The sequence below is a fragment of the Acinonyx jubatus genome, chromosome A3 (assembly GCF_027475565.1).
Source record: "Acinonyx jubatus isolate Ajub_Pintada_27869175 chromosome A3, VMU_Ajub_asm_v1.0, whole genome shotgun sequence".
In the NCBI taxonomy this organism is placed as follows: Eukaryota; Metazoa; Chordata; class Mammalia; order Carnivora; family Felidae; genus Acinonyx; species Acinonyx jubatus.
This window is the reverse complement of record NC_069388.1, coordinates 57,455,723-57,477,801: the sequence shown is the minus strand read 5'-3', so window position 1 is coordinate 57,477,801 and position 22,079 is coordinate 57,455,723. Positions and strand designations below refer to the sequence as shown.

General features: G+C 45.6%; 1 protein-coding gene across 8 annotated transcripts in view; it reads right to left on the bottom strand.

Moving 5' to 3' along the window:
* RFX8 (regulatory factor X8) overlaps nucleotides 1–22,079 on the bottom strand; it is a 261,384-nt gene that overhangs the window by 5,010 nt on the left and 234,295 nt on the right. For 7 of the 8 annotated variants that reach the window (XM_053200440.1, XM_053200441.1, XM_027069344.2 and 4 more), the window contains 9 exons: nucleotides 18,818–18,928; nucleotides 18,153–18,230; nucleotides 15,449–15,562; nucleotides 14,451–14,601; nucleotides 12,145–12,203; nucleotides 10,124–10,280; nucleotides 7,611–7,705; nucleotides 4,325–4,439; nucleotides 1,418–1,734 (listed from right to left, as the gene is read on the bottom strand). In XM_053200440.1, coding sequence (XP_053056415.1) covers nucleotides 1,418–1,734; nucleotides 4,325–4,439; nucleotides 7,611–7,705; nucleotides 10,124–10,280; nucleotides 12,145–12,203; nucleotides 14,451–14,601; nucleotides 15,449–15,562; nucleotides 18,153–18,230; nucleotides 18,818–18,928 — 1,197 coding nt within the window. Of the gene's footprint in view, nucleotides 1–1,417; nucleotides 1,735–4,324; nucleotides 4,440–7,610; nucleotides 7,706–10,123; nucleotides 10,281–12,144; nucleotides 12,204–14,450; nucleotides 14,602–15,448; nucleotides 15,563–18,152; nucleotides 18,231–18,817; nucleotides 18,929–22,079 lie in introns of those variants that run through there. The other variant, XM_053200442.1, reaches the window with a different exon arrangement.

Sequence of the window (22,079 nt, the reverse complement as noted above, 5' to 3'; positions counted from 1 at the left end):
TGAGGGTTTATTCAGGAAGGAAAGGTCCCTGTGAGGTTCTGGTTATTGTGAGGACTGTAGGGCATTGAACAGTTTCAGGCTGTGACTCATTCCCATGGTCAAGATGACTGTTAACTCAGGTGAAGGGCAATGGCCCTGCCTGGATCTCCTACTCAACTCAACTCCTCATCTTCTCAAAAGGGGAGGGAACTTGTGGGTGCAAAAGAAATACTATGTAAAGTGGCTAAACTTCCAAACATGTGTATAGAAGGTTTAGAAATTAGTACTAAGACAATTTTTTACACCAGGTACCCTCCACTTCCCCAGGCAACGGAGGAGTTTCAATTGCTTGCTCCAGCAGTCTGGCTCCTCTTTCTGGCACTCAAGGTGCCCTCTCTGAACTCTGCAACCTGTGTCCTATTCTCCTTCGGGCGTGGACCACCCTCCTCTGATCTTGTGTTGTGGGAGAAGAATGGACTAGAGATCAGGCAGGCCAGGGTTCCAATCTCCATTCCACTATTTACTTGCTGTGTGACTTCCTGCAAGTCACTTAGCTTCTCTGAGCCTCATTTCCCTCAGCCATGGCATAGAAATGATAAGGGCAGATACTCTGCAGGGCTGTATGGCTTGGAAATAATGTATAGAAAAGTTGTATAGTAGGTGGAAATAGCAATTCTTATTTTTATATCTTTCAAGATGTACCCCAATTCCATCTTTTCAAAATCCCAAATGGCAGAGGTGTTTTCAGGGCTTACCTCTTAGTTTAGTTAGCTCAGTTAGCCTAACTACTGAGGAAAACAAAGTCAAGAGAAATGTAGCTTAAACTAAATCTTACAGCTTGCAGCCCACGGACAGACACCTGAAACATGCGGAGTGTGACCTTCCTCAAGGAAGTCATGGCTGCCTTAGCACATTAATGTTTATGTTTTATTACAGACTAAACCTTATCTTAGCAGTAGCTAGCCCCTCAAGGTCCTGAAAGCCTTGCTTCAAAATTCCTGAGACTTATGCTATCCCTAACCCCCACTAATCAAAAAGTATATAATCAGTCACTCCTCACAATCCCAGTGCAGTTCTTTCTGCCCACGGGTCCTGTCCCATGCTATAATAAAATCACCTTTTTGCACCAAAAACATCTCAGGAATTCTTTCTTCCAAATTTCATCATAAGCATGCCTGGCAAACTCTGGCAAGGCAAGACCCAGGCCATCCAAATATTCCACAGCTCTAAGTGTGCCTGGTACATAATCTATACACCATGAACGTTTGCTGACCAGTGATTAACAGATAAGCTACTATCATCACCCCTGGCAAAAATCTCCTGAAGCAAAGATGAGTCTAGAATCGTGTATCATTGTTTGGACAGAATGATCTTCGTGGATTTCCTAACCATGTGCTAGTTCTTACTTCCCTTGCCAAGCCTGCCCCTGTGTCTGTACCTTATCACCCGTGTCAGTGTCCACCAGGAAGCCCAGGACCCTGAGAAACACACTGTTCACACCCACAGGACATCGGCTCTGGCCTATGTGTTTCAGCATCACCCGATGTGGATCCATATGTGGGCTGTCATACGCCAGGGCTGGTGAAGAATCTGGAGGGTGAAAGGTTGCCTGGTCTGGCTGGACAAGAGACTGGTCATCTGGTAGCATTTCCTTGAGATTTCCCACATCATCGTCGTCCTCTTCCTCTTCTATGCATGACTGAAGTATATGAATCACATATTCCAGAAGCAGCAAATGAAACAGATGCCAGGAGCCTACATTGAAATAACAAGCCCAAATGAATAATTAGATATAGACAGATGGACAAATAAACAGATCACTGTGGAAATACCAACTTTTCTGGGGCTTTCAACTCCTGTGTACTGGGACCTTCTCACTCCTATAGCAGATCCTCAGGGGTCCTAGGCGAGCATTCCATACCCATGAATCCCAGTCAAGGAGGCTTTTGGACAGAAAGCACAGACAGTTACATAGCCTGAGCCATGAAGGGGAACTTAAAACCCATCTGGTGTGAGGTGGGAGAAAACAAATCCCACAGAGAAAGAGATGCCGCTCCCAGAGCTGGAGAATGTGCCCCCTTGGCCTCCTGTCGTTGGCACATGAGGCTGGGCCATAAGGGACAGGCTGGGAGACGCAGAGGTATAGTGCAGAAGGGAGCCAGCTGCCCTTAGGAGGCTGGAAAGAGCTGGAAACGTAGCTATGCCTTTCCCCTGTTGTAGTCTGTGTGGCTGCATCTTGTGGTGAGGGAAGTGGGGGAGGGAAGCTGGCTGGCATTTTCTCACGTGGGCCTGCAAGGGGTGCCCTCAGCGAGACTGGTAGGGGAGACAGGAGGGCATGTGACTCAGCCAAACGCTCCAAATCCCAAGGCCTTTGGTTTTCCAGAAAAGAAAAAGATAATTAACATTAGGCTGAAAAGCGGGGCTGGGGTGGGGTGTGGGGGAGGGGGATCTGGCTTATTGCTATCATTAAAAGACACTTTTTTAATGAAGGTAAAACCTTGACTCTTTATACAGATATAAAATGAATGGGTGTCAAAGAACTCATGTGTCATTTATTAAAGAGGAAGTTAGTAAAATATTGCAACTGGTTCAAAAGAGAATTCAAAGCATTGACCATATATAGACAGAGAAGAATTTACACAAATTCAACAGACCTGTCCTCAGGACAGTAATCAATGGCATCCACCTGACACAGCTAGTTTGCATTTCCCTGAAGGGGGATCATTTGCATTATCATCAGTTGGACACAATTTAGAGTTGTAAAATAACTCAAACACAATGAAATACAGAGATAACTCAGACCAGTGTGCTGAACCTTTTGCCTGTTTCAATGCCTTTTGTCCATTCAAGCAAACTTCTGTCCATATCAAAGCCTTATACAATGTTTGTTTTTCCTTGATAGATCTGGGTGAGATGGGATGGCTTGACAGCGTCTTGAATGAGCCTGACCTCCCTCTGGCCCACTTAACCATGTGAAGAGGAAAAACTGGTGTAAATACTTTCTTGGGCTTCATGCAGGGATCCAAAGAAAGTGTATTGGGGGAGGAGACGACAGCTTCAGGGCTGGGTTTCTTTCCATGACTACATGTGAGCCCTGCGCCATCACTTTGTGCTGGGAGAGCATTAACATAAAGCAGAGTCATTTGGACTTCATTAAAGGGGAAATCTCATTATCAATGGGTGTCATTTCCATGGCAACTCACAGCAGCCACCTTCCAGAGTGCTGGCAAAACTGGTCTACCGTAGGGCTTATCTCCTTTTCCTTGTTCCACCTGCTCGCCGTGAGGACATCTCTGGAACAGGGATTCCTCACCCTGATTAGTGTGCAAGATCACAGGGGTGGAAACTTTGTCTTTCCACTGCTGTATGCTCAGTGCCCAGGAAGGCGCTTGCGACTTTTAGGGACACAATAAATAGCCATTGGAGTGAGTGATTCTTTCCATGAGGCTGGAGGGCTCAGGGGTGAAATTCCCTTACTACAGCTCTCCTACACACCATCTTTGCCACAGATGTGACAGACATGAGCTTCTCTGACAGAGAAAGACCACCCATTTGACCAGAAAGTTTTCAATGGATGCTATTACACTCTTTCCACTATTTGCGTACAAGGATGACTTTATCAACTGTTATTTATAAAATTTAAATATGGGCACCCCAAAGAACCCACTTTTTTTTTCTATCTTAGTTGGCTTCCTGGGTGCTTTCTTTAACATGTCCCAAGAACACAATTCAAAAACAAAGGTGGGGCAACTGGGTGGCTTAGTTGGTTAAGCATCTGACTATTGATCTAAGGGTCAAGTTCAAGCCCCGTGTTGGGCTGTGTTCAGCTTGAAACCTACTTAAAACAAACAAACAGACAAACAAACAAACAAATAAAAACCTGGGGAAGCTTCTAAGACATCCAACCATGATGGAATGGGAAAGGGAAGCATGTATCATGTTGCCATTAAAAAAAATGATTGTTATGGCTTTGTAGGACTTTCTGTGTCTATGTTGTATTTTGCTTTAAAAGGTGAAAAGGAGATGACTGGATTCTATGTAGAACACGGAGAATACTTATGCTATGATGACATTAAAAAATTTTTTTTAATGTTTATTTATTTTTAAGAGACAGAGAGACAGAGTGTGAGTGGGGAGGGGCAGAGAGAGAGGGAGATACAGAATCTGAAGCAGGCTCCAGGCTCTGAGCTGTCAGCACAGAGCCCAATGCAGGGCTCGAACCCACCAGCCATGAGATCATGACGTGAGCCAAAGCTGGACATTTAACTGACCGAGCCACCCAGGTGCCCCTATGATAACATTTTTAAAGGGTAGAATACAAAATGTTTTGTAGTCTCTGACTTACCAAAACTATCTCTGTGGCAGAGGGTCATGGCTTTGCTCACAGTGGTAAGAAGGAAATTCCATCTCAGCTGGAAGCTGGCAGCCAGTTTGATAAACTCTTCTTTGTTTCTGCTTGGCTATTACATTTTTGTGAGGAAAAAAATGCTGGGGTTTATGACAAAATCAAGAAGATCATGTTTTCAAATGCACATAGGTGTCATGCGCAGACTTTCCCAAGTGGCCCAAGGAGAAGAGGAAGAAGAAATGATGAGGTGGGCAGAGAGGCAGAGGCACACTGGCCTATATCTGGTCTTGTGGGATCTCCTGTGGAGATGATTCCAGAGAAGAATCCTTTGAAGTTGGTGGAAAGAAGAAAAGAGGTGGGAGATTGGCCTACATTTTTTGTTTTAACCCCATGAAAGAAGTCATTTGTGAAAAGCAACAGAGAAATCCTGCAGGGCAGCCTCGCTGAAGCCCACCTGGCGGTAGCCATTGAGAGAGACAGTGGCTGTTTTATTCTTGTCAAGGCCGTTCGTGTGAAAAAGTCGCACAGAATCCCACAATGATGAAAGTAATGGCACTGATTTTGGAAAGCACAAAGCTGGCCACTGTGTCAGGTGAAGGATCTGAGGACTGACAGGTCCCACCCGTGGGGCCAACAGAGCCGAGGCCAGCCGACGGCCTGCATAGCACTTAACTGGGTGTGGGTGAGATGCCTGTCTGTGTGCAGGCTGAGAAACTAACCAGACTGGGAGCTGCCTTGGGCCGCGCTTGCAATGAATTACAAACCCATGGGATCATATGAATCTCGCATGCAAATGTTGGAATGAATGCCCCAAGGCCTCCTAAGCCTCATCGTATATGTGGACCACCCACTGGCTTAGCCACATGTCTCTGAGGAGGAGATGTTGAGACTGTCTAGGAATGAAGGAATCCCCTTTCTCATCACTGCTTCTCTCCTTCCTTTGCCTTCACTGGGAGTGCCTTGGGCTCTGTGAACACATGAACCCCGCTCCCCCAGTGGCTTCTGGCACCCCCTGCCAGTCTTTCTGATCATCTAAATGGGGCTCCTGGGAGAAGCCCTGCTTCACAGACACAAGGATACTTTTTTAGAGCATCAAGAGAAGTAGCTGCGGGCGACCAGCTCTCTGCTTAGACGTTTAGACATAAACCCTCAACAGTATGGAATATTCCTCCGCTCGCCACCCACGTGGCACCTCAGGTTCCCGTGTTCAGAAATTGCTCCTGGGCCCCAACTGCACAAGAACGGGGAGAACGAACACGTGACGTAGCTGAACATCTCCCTCTGCTAGCGAGCTGCCAGATGCTAGCCACGGAAGCCATTAGTCATCTCCCACATGCCCAAGGGCTTACATTTTAACAGTCTGAGTATTTTATTGACAATACACTGCTTTTTATCAGACAAGCTGCTTTACAAAAACAAGCCCTTCAAAGGCACGCAGTTACAAAAACACCATTTTTCTAACATGCTTCATTGGTGAAGGCTGAAGATAGGGTGGTGGAGTCTTGGGAAATACAACATGTTACATGGTCTAAAATAAGATGAGCCCCTCCGGCTGCTCCAAGGCAGGTCTGGTATTACTGGTATCAGAGGGATCATCTTGGTTAAAGTCAGAGGTGGAGTGAATATCCAAAACAAGGAACAGAGGCTTGAAAGCTTCTGTGGGTGAAGCTTTCATGTGAATAAATGTCTCCACAGCATCATAGCCCTAAACATGTTTACCACTGTTATAAATAAGCTTTGCCAAAGACCGACGGGGAGGGATAAAAGCCATACAGAATCTGGAATGATTATCACCCAGAAGCAAAGAACGGAAACAGACACCTGCCAAAGGTTGGGAATGACCTTCAAGTTTTTTCCTGGAAAGTTTTCTGGTTCATCTCTATGAGGTGTGCGATCCCAGTGCTGCCTGCAGTCTTTGTCTCAGGTATTGTCTGTGCCCTTTCTCTTTGATGGGGAGGACAGGCATACGGACAAGAACAGGCAGGGCAGGAAAGAGGAGAGAAAGAAATGTGACGAGAAGTTTAAACAGAGAAAGCCCAAAGTCATGTTCACGGTACAGGCCCTCTAAGTCTCCTCCAGAGATGTCTGCTTCTTCTTCCCTAGACAGATCCTCCTTTTTCCATATGCTCATTCTGCTCAGGTCTCTCGTGGGGACATTACTCCCTTAGCTTGTTTTAATCCTATTCACCTTCCACACCCCAGTTTAAACCCCACCTCCCTCATCAAGGCCTTTCCTGATGGCCTCAGACTTCAGAGGACAATGCCCCACCCACCGTGGGCCACTAGGACAAGGGTGCTGTAGCTTTCTTGGACAGCATTCTCAGCTCTTACCGTGTGGCTGTGGAAGCAGAGGATGATGACAATTAAGCAAAGAACCCTCCCTGTTCAAGGAACACCCAAGTTTCAAGTCGACCGGAAGGACGAAACCCATCTATATCGAAAACAATTTGTCTTTGATTTTGTGAAATCAAGCCTGATGCTTTATTGGGATGGTTCTGCAAAGTACCCAGAAAAGTGCCATTCTCCCCAGACAAAATTGCCCCTCCTCCTAGACACTTCTGCTTGGTGCACACATACACTCATCCAAGCTCACCTGCGCGCACACACACACACACACACTCACCTGCATACGCATGCCTCCCCCACATGCTCACTTGCACACACACTCACTAGTGGTCACTCACACACACATGCTCACCCACCCCCACTCATCTGCATATACATTCTCACCTGCACACACACCTGAGCCCACATGTGCTCACCCAAGAGCACATGCTTACCCACAAACATACACCTGCATGTGCCAGCCTCTGATTCCTGCCTTGCTACAGGAGTGAGACACCACTTCCCTATCTTTAACACCCGCACCAGCAATGACACATTTCTGGCCAGAGAAAACTCTTTCAGTTCATCGGGTCACGGGCACTGGTGCTAAAATGTAGCTGGAATGATCAACAACCCCTTCTTCCCTTTAAAAAAATATCATGGTACAAAACTGATGAACATAAGGGAAGGGAAGCAAAAATAATATAAAAACAGGGAGGGGGACAAAACATAAGAGATTTTTAAATATAGAGAACAAACTATGGGTTCCTGGAGGGGTGGTGGGTGGAGGAATGGGCTAAATGGGTAAGGGACATTAAGGAAGACACTTGTTGGGATGAGCACTGGGGGTTATACATAGGGGATGAATCACCGGAATCTCCTCCTGAACTCATTATTGCACTATATGCTAACTAACTTGGATGTAAATTCAAAAAATTTTAAAAATATGGTTTTGTACCTGGAAGACGAATGCTTGGAGATTTGAAGACAGACAATTCAGGAATACACTGAGGTCTGTGGATGTCCCCAGCAAAGAAATCAAACTGCTTAAACCTATAGACAAAAGAAACAAAAAGATTGTGAGCCAAGTAGCAGGATTTTACTGTAAGTATTTGTGTATGAGGTAACCTAGGGGACGACACTGGAACAGTAGTTTAAAGGAACTCCCTGGGGCCTCACGCCCCTTCTGAACACAAAGCATGAATTCGAAAGCCGGATTTGTCACCTCTGCGGTCAACTAGTTCAGAGTTATGTGGTCTTGCCTCTTAGGAACCACCTCTGTCACTTGTTGAAATGGAAAAAATATTTTGAAATAATAACGACACCTTGTAATTATACAGAACCCAGCTAGAAATGAGCTCATTGCATGATACAGACATGACCTCACCTATCCTTGCCATGTTCACAAAAGGGGTAGTTTATTAATGTCCTCGAAACTGATGGTGGACATCAAAGCTGATGAGGGATGTGCCTTGCCTGGGGTTATAAACTCAGTTAGTACAGACCTGAAGGGTGGAGCCCCAGCACATGTGACGTTGGGACTTGGCTCCTGCACCTGCACAGGCAGCACTTAGCAAAGAACAGCCTTTGGCTCTCTCGCCTTTTTGAATGCAGCCATGGACCCAGCAGAGTTTAGAAAACCGAGTAGGTTGCCATGGCCCTGACTGAGGCTTGGCCAGGGTTCATCTGGCAGATCTTTGAGGTACACCTCAAGCATTTGCCTGCTAGGTGTCAGCAGTGGCTACCAGCATACTGCTTCCCTGCTGGCTCTGTGCCCTCTTGGAAGTTCTTCAGTCCACAAGAATGCCAGCAGGAACACAGGAGGACTGGGCAGGCATCTGGGAGAGAGGCCTCATGCCTTCCTGGGGTTCCCTGGGCTCCAGCGGGAGCAAAAGCAGGGTTTGGGCAAGCACCTGGAGCTTTGGGGAGAGCCAGTAGCCTGGGAGGGAGGCCTTTTGGGCTCCTACTAATGAGGACTGCTTGTCCATATCTCTGAAGCTTGCTGGGTTAGGTATTCACCTTTTCATTGCTGGTTTGGTTGGAAAGGGAGATCCTAGGGAGGAGCTGGGATTTGGGATGGCCAGGCAACAGGGGCAGGGGCTACTAGCCAAAAAGTATGGACCTATTTATTTATTATTTTGTTTTAAATTTTTTAAATGTTTATTTATTTTTGATAGAGCACAAGCAAGGGAGGGGCAGATAGAGAGGGAGACACAGAATCAGAAGCGGGCTCCAGGCTCTGAGCTGTCAGCACAGAGCCCAATGCGGGGCTCGAACTCACAGACTATGAGCTCATGACCTGAGCCAAAGTTGGATGCTCAACCGACTGAGCCACCCAGGTGGCCCAGTATGGACCTATTTAAATATTTTAATAACTGGTAAATCCTACCAAAGTCAGCCCTACTTCAAGGTTAAAGAAAGAGGCGAGGATAGTTTGCAATGCATGTATGCACTGCCGACTCCAGGTACTCATCTAGTTATGAAGCACTGAAGGGCTACCCTGTGTCAACACTGTGCTGGGTGGAGCAAGATGAAGAAGCCACGGCTGACATCTGAAGGAGCTCACAGATTCTGGGGAAGCAGAGCTCTATGCAGAGTTGAGTGTACCAGGACAGAGTCAGGCTCGTGGAGGATGAAGCTAGTAGACCTTCCCAGGCCTCCCTGGTGGAGTGTCTGGAATGGGTGCCAACCGAGCACGGCCCCCATGGCCCACCCCCGGCGACTCTCATACAGGGGCCTAGAGATTCGCCTACAGTCTGGGGGAGGAGGTCGTACACCTTCTGCAGCTCTCCTCCTGAAACAGCACCCAGGTTCTCCCCCTGAGCGAGGACAGCTCCTTCTCTCATTACTCTTGCTTCCCCAGGATGGAACGATGCTGTCAGCCAGCTTGCTGAGCTCTTTGTGGAAGGGAGATTTTTAAAAAAAAATAATTACGACAGATAGCAAAGGGCAGGAATATCCACATACTTACTATCACTTGTTTGGAAAGTAGCAAAACACAGTAAAAGCACCATGGCTAAATTTCACATTGTTAAAAATAATAATTGATGATGCTCACAATAGTGGCAGCAGAATCTGGCAAGGCAGGGAGGTCATTCAATCCAGTTCAGACAAGGGTAGAAAAGACACTTTTGAATCTGTGCGTGTACAAAATTGATGAAGAAGTCTTTTCTTCCAAAGGAGACACTCCAGGTTGATTTCCAGAAAGAGATGCTGTGAGGCAACAACCACACTCATCTGTTCATTCATTCAACAAACATGTACTAGCACTGGTGGCCTGGCGGACCCTGGAGGAGTGTTCCCTTGGGTGTTCCTCACCCCTGCAGGAAGAGGTGTGCGAGCAGATAAAGTATAATACTAAAGAGTAAAGTAGGTTCTACCTCTATTAAGAACTCATAAACTAGTGATGGCCGGGCAGCCCCAGATATATCCCAAGCGCTCCAGTAACGCGAGCTGCAGAAGGAAGATTACATTGCATCTCCGTGTGCATCTCCAGGTCAGCCGTGCTGCACGGGTTACTCAGCGGGGCTTTCTTAGAAGTGTCCAAAGCACCTTGATTGATGATGGCATGTAGATCCGACTTCAAAACATTGACCCTCTTGTTGTTTTTCAATACCATTCTCATAGTCTAAAGATAATGGGGAAGCATAATACTTCATTAAATCTTGGCATTTTACTTTTTTACTTTTTTTTTTTTAACATTTATTCATCTTTTTTTTTTTAATTTTTTTTTTCAACGTTTATTTATTTTTGGGACAGAGAGAGACAGAGCATGAACGGGGGAGGGGCAGAGAGAGAGGGAGACACAGAATCGGAAACAGGCTCCAGGCTCTGAGCCATCAGCCCAGAGCCCGACGCGGAGCTCGAACTCACGGACCGTGAGATCGTGACCTGGCTGAAGTCAGACGCTTAACCGACTGCGCCACCCAGGCGCCCCAACACTTACTCATCTTTGAGAGACAGAGAAAGACAGAGCGTTGAGTGAGGGAGGAGCAGAGAGGTAGGGAGACACAGAATCGGAAGCAGGCTCCAGGCTCCGAGCTGTCAGCACGGAGCCCAATGCAGGGCTTGAACTCACTGATTGCGAGATCATGACCTGAGCCGAAGTCGGACACTCAACCGACTGAGCCACCCAGGCGCCCCTTGGCATTTTACTTTTGCCTAATCCCCCTCTCCAAATGACCAAGACTTTTTGTTGAGGAGAAAGAGAAGTGGATTAAAACTGAATCCTAAATGACAACTGACGTGTTTGAATTTCACACATTCTAGAACTGTATTTCTGAAAATAAGCATTCAGAGTGGTTTGCTCACAGCAGTCGGGGCTCTCGGGGCACCCCACTCCACAAGCCTAAACTACTCTAGAGAGGAACACAGTAAGTGACTGAGCTTCTGCAAGGGAAATGTGGCTTTGCAGAGTGAGTGTTGACTGGTTCCACAGGGTGGCTGCGGGGACTCAGAAGCTGTCCCTGTCCTTTCCTCTCAGAGGGAGGGCCATGAATTCAGCCTCTGGGAGCTGAGTTCCTCAGCTGGCCAAGGGCGCCAATCCAGTCCCTTACATTCCTGGAGTCTGTGGGATGGTCATCCTCACACCAGCCTCAGGAGCAGGCTCTAGAGCCACCTCCATCTCACTGAGGAGGAGCCTGAGGGCACCTGGGGTGTTCAGTAAACCTTCCCAACTGATAGTGTTAACAAAGATAAGATTTAGAATAGCATGGCTCCAGAACCCAAGCTTGCCATTTGAGTTGGGTTGGGATGAAGGCCTTGCTGTGAGGCCATCACCCGTTGACCCAATCAGGAATGAGAACGTGCTGGAGAACTGGATGGGCTGTGAGCAGTAGGCAGGAAACAGCCCCGAGGAATGCAAAGTCTAGGGAGAGTTTGTGCTGGAGGGATGGAGAGGGTTAAGTGGAAGGCCCAACACAGCTCCTGCTGATTTGGAACAGAGCACTGTCCTGATCTGGTGTCCATAGGATTTCAGAACAGATTCCTGAGCGGCCTGCACACAGGCATTATATAATCTTTCTTTCAGCCCTAGTCTGCCTTCTTCTAACACTGAAACTACACAATCAATCCAGCAGGGAGACCTGGCAGCCTGGACACACTGAGTCTTTGGGGCCACGCACTAGCTGAAGGGCTCTGTCTGCCATGATGCCCTTTCACCTCTGACCGTAACTGGTCCTGGTCTGCTCTTATATGGGGTCTTCCTCTGGAACTTTATAACATTGACCTGCTTGTTCTGCTTTTTCTTCTGCAGGGAGAACCTTTCTGAGGAGGGGAGCTGAGGGATGGGCTTCTAGATGAGTCTTGGCCCCACTAGGCCTTCCCAGTTAGTGGCCAGCAAGGTCCTCCTGTCTGCCCTCTGCCCTTTAAGTGGATGCACATGGCCTCCCTGCAAAGGGAACTGCCACCTGCTCTTAGGGGATACTTGCAGCTTTCACTTTTCACTTCAAGAAACTGCTTTGTTCCCTCCTGTCATGTTGGCCGAAACCTACCTTTGCCATGTTGGAAAGGTATGTCTTTCTTCTTAGTCTTTTGACAAACACAGTAACTTCTGTTAAGGACAATACATGTGGCCATTACTGACAGGGTAGCTTTAAGTTCTCATGTACATAGTGGGGGAGAGGTGGCACAGACAGAGGCACACACATCTACCTAGGAAGGTATAGCCGCCTAAACTGCCCTCCACATCGGGAGACCTCTGTGTATCCTGCTTCCCACCACCCGCTGACCCTTTCCCGAATGGCTAGGAGAGGTTGACAGGGGCCACTGACTAAAACACCCCCCTCCCCCCATCCCTTCCCCTCAGTCCCCCCTCCCTTGTACCATAAAATGATGTAACCCCGGCATCTGATACACCGGCTCAAAGGAGTTGAAGATTTTTGCCCAGGAAGCTTGAGTTCCCCGACTTTGTCATCTCTACAGTGCTCTTGGGTCAAAAAATGACCCAAGGAAAGGAAAGGATGACAAGAGAAAATCTAAAGGGAATGTGTGCATGTATTCATCTGACAAATCTTTATTACCAATATGCGTGCAGCATTTGCTCCATAAATGTTTGCTGGGTATTTGCCAGGTTTTTGGATAAAGGAGACAGCCTCTACCCTCTAGGGGCTCACCCCCCCCCGAGGACGGGTCACCAGACATGCAGACTCCCTCCCCACAGCAGGGTAAGTGCTCTGGCAGTGTGAGAGCAGCATAGGGAAGAAGGAAGGAAGGGGGTGCTGGGGGGGGGGGTGGGGGTTGCTGAGGGAAGGGAGAGGCCTGTTTGGAAGAAGGTGTCAGGGATGACTTAGAACATGCAAGTTAGGAGTTAGCAAGGGTGAGGAGTGGGGGGTGAGGGAGGGGGGTTGCGGATGGGGTTGGCAGTCTAGGCACAGGCAGGAGCAGGAATAAGGGCCTTTTTGGGGACAACCTGTCTTGTGTTGCTGAGGAGCACCAGTAGAGGGACACCCTAGGGGGCTGGGGACAAAGATGAGGCCAGAGGCCAAGCTGAGAATGACTTTGCATAGGGGACTTTCCAGGCAGCAGGGGCCATGGAAGGTTTTAATGGGTCAGATCACTGTGTAGAATGATCACTAGGTGTGGAGAGGAGTGTGACTGAGGGGGTGAGGCTGGAGGCAGGATGATCAACTAGGAGGCTCTGAAGTGCCTCTGGGAAGGACAGAGGGAGCCTGGGGTTGGGTTAAGATGGGAGGTAAAGCCACCACAGGAAAGCTGGAGTGGGGATTTGTCTCCCCACTTCATGGATTTTCTGCAACAGCAAGTTCCAGACCTTACATTCCCTGCGGCACCCCCTCCCTGCGGATTCTTGGCTGGCAGTCTCGTGGTCATGGTTCCATGATTCAGGTGGGTCACACGAGATCAAGATTCCCAGTGTGAGTACCGAACCCAGCAAGGGGTGCAGGGCTGGTGGGTTAAAATAGACATGGTCCTGTTATGTGGGCACTCTGAGAAGGTAGCAAACAGTGTGCAAAGAAAGCAAGACTCAGCCCTGAGCAAGCTGGCCCAGGAAAAGGAGGGTCCTGGTGGGGAGGCTGTTGGAAGCAGCTACAGGTGGTGGTGGAAAACCTCACAGAGGCAGGAGGGAGAAAATGGGTATTTCCAGGACCATAAACATGTCACACACACATGGGTGAATGCTGGCATTTAAAGGAAGCCATTGTAGTCCTGGAGCAGGCAAGCAGCCTGGGGGAAGTAGTATTCAGCCACTACCACCTGGTAGCATGATGGAAGGGAAAGTGTTCTAGAAAGCCAATGGGCAGACTGAGACCACAAAGGTGTCAATGCCCCTGTGGACCAAGAGGTGTAAGAAAGTTAAGGGCATGGGAGGGATTTCAAAAGAGGGAGCAATATTCTTTGAAGCCTTGTGGGAGGCCACACAGAGCACAAAAAGGCGGAAGAATATTGGAGCCTGAGCCCTTATCAGCCCTGCTTGCGTGGCCAGTGAGCCCAAGGACTGTAGGCTGCCTTCGGGGGTTGGTTTGAGAAGGCCGCATCAGCCAGGGGCTGGAGGCAGGGCCAGCTCCTTCCCTGCACCTCCATCCCGGAGGGCCTGTCAGAAGTCCCTGTGAGTATTTTTAAAGGGCAATAGTGAAAGGGTGTGGGTGGATCAGCACAAAGACCCATCATCGCACTAAAGGAAACACCAGCAGATCTGAAGTGGTCATGCCTTGCATACCACAGTTTAGTGCAGGAGGGGAAGAGTTACCCAACAACTGAGGTGTCCTGCCTCAGTCTGAAAGTCAGATACGTCATCTTCTCTCAACAGAATTCATTTTTTTTTTTTTTCACTGAAACCTACCTTTGAGTTTGGAGATCTGCACGAGGGTGGGAAACCCTTCCAAAGCATTAAGTAGCCACAGCTTAAATTTCTTACTAAATAACCGGACACACTTCAGGTACTGAATAGAAACATCTTCCAAAAAGTCATGAAGGAGAACGTCCTCAATTCCCTGCAACAGAATCGTCAAGATGTGGTGGCTGCCACCCAGGGTAGGGGTCCTCTAGTTACAAGTGGCCATGGTCAGACGTGCCACAAAGTCAGAGAGAAAGCCACCAGCGGCTTGGCCACTCACTGCTCACTGTGCAGGATGTGCAGCCAGGATGGTTTTTTTTTTTTAAAGTTCTTAAAACACTGCTAATTGATTCAAAATGTTAAGAAACACTATTTCAGCCAATAGTAGGTGGGTCAAATCCAAATACATAAGGGCTGAGAACCCAGACACCGTTCTTCAACCTTTGTGTTAAAAACTTTGAAGGACTAGACTATTTCCTAAAAGGCAATAAAGTAAAAGGCAAAGGTTCATGGCCAGCTTAAGGAGAACCACAGAAATTATATATAACTGATCCCCAAATAATGATAACCACTCTAGAGATAGAGCATTAAAAACAAACAAACAAGCAAAGCAAAACAAAACAAAAACCCAACAACAACCAGAAAACCCTGGCAATTAGGTATATTCCAAAGCAATTATTCCAATTACTCATTCTAAAAAGTCTTCTTTTGTTGAAATTACCAGAGAAAGAACTTTGACCTAGTGCAGAGTTCAGTAATCACTGGAACCATAGGTCACCATGTGTATTGGTTTTTTCTTTACATGAGGTAACTTTCGCTGAATTAAAAAAAAAAAAAAGCTGAGTTTTAGGGAAAGATCAAAAGGCTCATGGTCCATGAACACCACTATTTACTCCTCAGAGGGCTTGAAGACCACAGAGACTGCAGAGCAGGAGGGCTGTGGTTCTAATCCCAGCATTTGGTATCGATTTCTAGAAAGGAAAGGCAAACAAATATCTTCCTACCTTGTACAGCTGCACATCGTAGCATTTAAAGAGCTGGCACACATCAGGCAATGACATAAGCATGACTGTGTCTTGCTGCAGAGATTTCCAGAAAGAAGTGAGCAAGTCCTCCACCTGATGAGGGAATAGAACATACCTCCAAAAACTCATTTTGTGTCTGGTGAGACTAATCCCCCGTTACATATTTAATCAGCTCCAAGTGATAATGGGATGAATTTCAGTCCAGTTAATGTAAAACTTTGTCTATGAGCTCTTCCAGGCTGTGTTTTAGAAGTATTCTTTCCAGTAGCCTATCAGAGAGCAACTGCCAGTTGGATGGGAAGACATGGAACGTAATTTTCATGGTTTTCTGGAAGGAAGGCCGTTTCTGACCACAGGGGGGCTCCTGTTGATTGTAACAGGATAAAGATCTGGCCACAGGGCACAGACCACAGACCACAGTTTAGAATAAATGTTCATTGACTGACTCCCTCAATTATTTGTCAGCTCAGAAGGACGTGTAACAGTATGTAATCAAAGAGGCTTCCTCCTTGCCAACTTAGAATTCACCTAAAGACTCTGTGATAAAAGAGGACCAGTATCATTCTACATAGGGGCCTTCTTTAAAGACTTCTGTAGATACTTTTTGTTGTGGGACAAAATGGCAGCTTCCTTACTTTTCTTTATCTTTGCCCATGATGACTCTTCAGACTCTATTATTGAACCAGATGACCAACATGAGATGCCAGCTAATAAAGACTCTTACCTTTCAGGGATTTTTGTAAGCTCAAATATTTTGAAGCATTGAAACCCTGACAGGAGGACCTGCCAATGACTCCAGGCAAGGACTATCCCTGTATGTAGGCTGCCAAGGAAGTTAGGGCCAACTCTCTAAGTACCTGATGATGAACCTGTGATTTGAAATCTTGTTACCAGGGCATTAATTCTTCAGAAGACATCTCCAAGGAGACTCATAGATATTGAACAAAAATACAATAGTGGGATGAGAGGATTATTAATCCTTTTACTGTCAGTTTGGTAACTTTGGAGCATGGCTTTTTGGGGTAGGTGGGGTTTTTTTTTTTTTAATGTTTATTTATTTTTGACAGAGAGAGAGACAGAGCATGAGCGGGAAGGGGCAGAGAGAGAGGGACACACAGAATCCGAAGCAGGCTCCAGGCTCTGAGCTGTCAGCACAGAGCCCGATGTGGGGCTCTAACTCACAAGCCGTGAGATTATGACCCGAGCTGAAGTCGGTCGCTCAACCGACTGAGCCACCCAGGCGCCCCAGGGTTGGTGGGTTTTAATGAGATAGCAACCATGGGCTCATCTCTGATAACTCTCTCACCAATCCTTCCCAAAGTCATCCAATCCTGTTGTATCTGCTTTAGGAATATTTCTCCAATTTGTCTATCTTTTTTTCTGATGTCATTGTCACTGCTCCAGACCTCCCCCCTCACTTCTCACCTTGACTATGACAAAACCTCCTCACTGCCCTCTGCTCCCGTATGGTGATCTTGCATCACTGTCTCCAACCGCTCCCCCTGCCCCACTTCTCAATCAATCAGAATTCTTCACAGGGCATGAGACCCTTTCTAGCACCAGACTACTTTCACACCTTCCCTCTGGTTCTCTCCTTGAGAGATATTAACATTTAGTCATAGTGACCTTTCTGTCATGTCATTGCCTGTGAACATCTTGCTGCTTTTGCCTACACCATTGGTTCTACCTGGAACCCCTTTCCTACTGCACTTTGAGTCTGTTGAACTTCTGCTTTTTCACTGCAATCAACAGCAACATGGCTCCCCCCCCCGGGAGATTCTCAGCCATCTTATTACTCTTCCTCCTGGCACCCAAAACAATCCAATCAAACTGCCATTCTAGAACTTGCCATATTGTATCATATTTATTGGCTTATATTGCTCCTTTTAGTACCGGACTATAAGCCTTATGAAGAATACGTTCCCTAGTTCCAGAAATGGTTCTAGTCACAGGGTAAGAATTAAGTTAATGTTTGATGAGCAAATGAAGGAAAGGAGTATATTAGATATCCAATGTGGATGGATATTTATAAAATTGCATTAGTAGGACAAGGGCCATCCTGAAAACACCTTGGTATCTCCTTCACTGTAATGTTTTACACAGAATAAGTACTAAATGAACTCATGCCAAATGAACATTATCACCCAAAATTGAAGTACTTAAAACACTAGGCATCAAAAAAAATTTCATTTAAATGTGCACTTGTTCCCCTGGATTTTCTATGGCAAAAGATAAAATTCAGAATGGTTAAAAGATTTGCTCATATTTTTCACAGCCAATTCTAGAATAAAATCATCCAATCATTACAACATAGATGACCCTGCTTCAAAGTCTTGCTTCCTTTTCAGTTAGCAGGTTATCAGTAAAATGACTCTTTAGTGTTACTGAAAATTCTAGGGTGAATAATGTTACCAACACTTTATTCAAAGTCAGCAGGAATTACATCTTAAAAAATAGCTGAATTATATTTGAAGCATAAGGTTATATTAGCACCTTGGAAAATTTCCAAATGAATAAACTGAATAAAAATATCACCTCAGGTATCACCTCAATAACTATAAATAGCTGCCTTCTAAGCACTTCAGTGCAATAAATTACTACTTGACATCCCTTGAGGGGTCTTTTCAAGTACAATGATTAATGATGAGTCATAAATACTTGTGTTTTATAGATAAAACCCTACCCTCTCAAGTTCTTGGTTCCTCACGTTTTGTAAAATCTCTTGGCAATAGTTGTAGTATTCATCAGCAAGAAAGGCCATCTAGGAAGGATATGGAAAATCATTTCAGTTTTAGGGGCACTTCCAGAATGAACTGATTCTCAAAGAATCTTTCTAAGCTCTTAGAGTCCGCTGCTCATGTCGCAATTCTGATATAACAGTAGCTGAGCTCTTCCAGTGTTGTTTATTTATGTGTAGCAATGCATACATGTTATTGGCCTAACATTGACATAGCTTCAATTTTGATGTCATAACTCTAGGGTCTGTACCATCCACTAAAGAGGCCACCAATATCTGACATCTTTCTCCCTAAACCCCAGTTTGCCCCTCCAAGTTCCCCAGTCCCAGCTTCTAGAAAACCTGCATATCTGTTCTCTGCTCTGTCATAGGGAAGCCCTCACTCTAATGACAAAGTGGTCCTAGGTGGAGCCTTTCTGTAAGATGTGAGGGGAAGACCTGAACCTCCTGACTGACACCAAGCCCCGGGAGGGAACGTTGGTGCTCACAGGTCTGGCAGGAGGCAAACGTACTGCATCTGGTTCAAATGATCACAACAAAATAAGAAGACATCTATTCCCCTAGGCATCAAATGTGTGAAAAGTTACTTTCCCCCATGTGTGCAAGCCTACCATTTTGTAGGAGTACTTCTTTGCCAGTTCTTGCTCCCAGAATGGACATCTCCTGAATTCAGACAAAGGGGATCCAATGGGGTCTGTCTTTATCGGTGAATGATTTTCACACTAGAAACCATTTATACATGGATTATTTCTTCAAAATAAATGAATTTTATTGCATATAAACCATGTCATGATCACATTGCTACTACAGGTTAATGTTCTATGCAAACTTTTATACACACTCTGGATATATCATTGATCCAGCAACTTTCCCCCTTATTTCATTCGAAGTGATATTATCTTTGTCCTATAATTCTATAAACTATGGTCATCAGGAAGCAGTCAGAACTGAGTATATTACTCAGATGTATCACTCTTGCAGTCATGTATTACAAGTGCTATATAGTAACGTGATAAAAATATTATGTATGAATAATTTAATACCACAAATGCATTTATATAATCCTTGTCTATATAACTGTCCCTCCTTGAAATAAAACCGGATCCTGTCTAGGACATGATGCCCATATTAGAAATCTCAGGGCTAACTACCAAGGAAAATGAAGAGCACAGCCTTTAGAAGTACAAATTACAGAATGGTAAAATGTTTCCATCAAGGAGGAAAAAAGGTAACATGGCAGAAAGCAAATTCAACATTCCTTCCTGCTGTCCCCTTTGAGCAAGGGAAGGCATGATCACTCTTGATTGAAGGACATTGGTTTTATTTTAAGTGACTTCTTCAAGATTTTCCTGAACTACTTTTAAATAATTCCCATTTTCAATAGAGTAGGATGAAATCATTCCTTTGAGTTGGAAATTGAGATGGCATAGCCCGCCACGTTTGATTACAACAAGCATGAGGGTTTTCGTCTTCAGTGTCTCTCCAACTCAATGGTGCTCTGTGACAGTACAGTTCTAAGATAATATTTCATCCTTAGCTTTCTCAGATCTTATATACTTAGAGCCTTACTGAGCTACTCACTTATATCTTGCTTAGTAGATTGTTTATGTGGGTTTGCAGTATGTTCCTGTCTGCAAGCCACCTGAGGGCAGAGTGGCCTTCGAACCACCTGCACCCACCCTTATGGATAGGAGTAGCACTCAGCTCCCATCCCACACAGTGCTGCACATACTCAAGAACAGACATTACCAGCTTCCTCCTCTCATGTTTCCTTGTTATCAACCTACATCACAGTGAGGATCAGAGAAGATTAGGGGTCATGGTCAACAGCCTTCTTAGTGTCCTAAAATCTGTACTACTTAACTCTTTGTGGTCCTGAACCTCTTTGAGATTCTGATGAAAGCAATTGTTCCTCTCCTTGGAAAAATGCACAGTATGCACTTAATATTGTGAAGATGCCAAGTTGAAATTCGCCTTATTGATATATATTTTTAAATAAAAATAGAGGTATATGTGTCTAAATAAATACATAGTCATGTAGAAAGGCAACAGCTCCAAAAATGTCATTTCCTTTGGGTGCTGTTTGATTCTCACTGGGTTTGCACTGGGTGCTATTCAACCTTCATTCCTACCACTTTGGAACACTGGCTTCATTTGGAGTCATTGGATGGAGAGCTCTTCTAGCATGTGGGTGTGGGTCATCAAGAAAAATGGGGCTATTTCATGGAGTTCACTGTCCTGGTCATTAATCTTCTATTAGAGAAGCACTAAGGAATCATCCAGTCCAACTCTGGGCTGGCTTCTCTTACCTACCACATCTTACCCTAACTACATCCATTTTCTCCACAGCACACCCTGAACTCCTGTATTCATCAATGCTCCTGAGGCTTATGTTTCTATTATCAAAGCCAGTGCTTCTCAGGTGTGGTCCTGAAACCATCCACATCAGAATCCCTGGGAGCAATTGGGGTTCATATCTCTAGGGCCCTAGTAGATCAGATGAGGCCAGCAATCTATCATTTTAATCTGCCTCCTTAGTGAGCCTTATGCATGCTCAAGTGGAGAAGCATAGTTCCAGTCAGACTATTCTCTGTCTCACTGCAGAAATCTCTACATTCCAACATGGCAAGTGCATCACTGTTCTACCTGTTCCAAGTCTGTATGTGTACTATTGTAGTAATGTAAGAAATCATTACAAGGACCATGTAAAAGTAATTGATTACCAAAAAATAATAATAAAAAGCAAAGTTATGTGTTCCTGAAGTTAATTCCTTCCCAGCTCTTCCTATGAAAACAATTGATCTTTCAGGAAAGAAAAATGTTTTAAAATCATGATTGAAATCTTTTCTTTATAATATACATAATCAGAAATCTAAAGTGAAAGTTTATTACAGAACCACTGAAGTTGGAATTTCTTCAGGAGAAGGCATTCAGGAAAGAATCAGAGGGATTCCCATTCTGCAGAAATAGTTCAGCAAATGACAAAGAAAAAATGAGAAATTCTATTTAGATTTTCCAGGTATATCAAATGCAGTTTGGAATTTTCAGTAGTTCTAAACAAATGTCATTGTAATCTTTAGTAAGCACATACAATGTGTCTCACCCTGGAGGTACAATGGGGGACCCTTTCCATCAACACCCGATCTACTAGGTATTATCTGCTTCCCCTATCAATTCTCCTGGATGCCTTTGGTCCTTTCTGCATCCTTGAATACACTGCTCCCTCAATTATCACTCCCAAAGCAAATGTATCCTGTCGTTCTCCTTCTAAAGTTGCCTCAGTGGTGGCCTACAGTCTCAAATCTAAATTCCCCAGCCTGGCTTTGACTAGCTATTTGCCATCTGATCCCACCCAGAGCCTACGGTTTCCCCAAATCCTCACCTCCAGCTCCTCACTGCCCACACACTTCCTAACGTGAATGCAAGCTACACTCTCAAGATGAATGCCTCCTAAAAGAAGATCTGAGTGACCCCTCCAGGATCAGCTCAAGAACAGTATGGCAGACAGACTAATGACTGCCCGAAGATATCCACATCCTAATCCCCAGAACCTTAGATGGCGATGTGATTTTTTTTTTTTTTTTTTTTTTTTTTTTTTTGCAGATGTGATTAACGTTAAGGACCTTGAGATAGGGAGATTATCTGGAGCATCCAGGCAGCCCCAATGTAATCACAAGGGTTCTTAACAGGGGGGAGCCCTTCCAAGCTTCAAAGAACCAGAGAGATGGCAGCGTGAGGACTTAGCCCGCCTTTGCTGGTTTTGAAGACTGAGAAAGGAGCCATGAGCCAAGGAACATAGGCAGCCTCAAAAGCTGAAAAGACAAGATATAGATCCTCCCCTCCATCCCCCAGAAAGACTGTAGCCAGCACTTT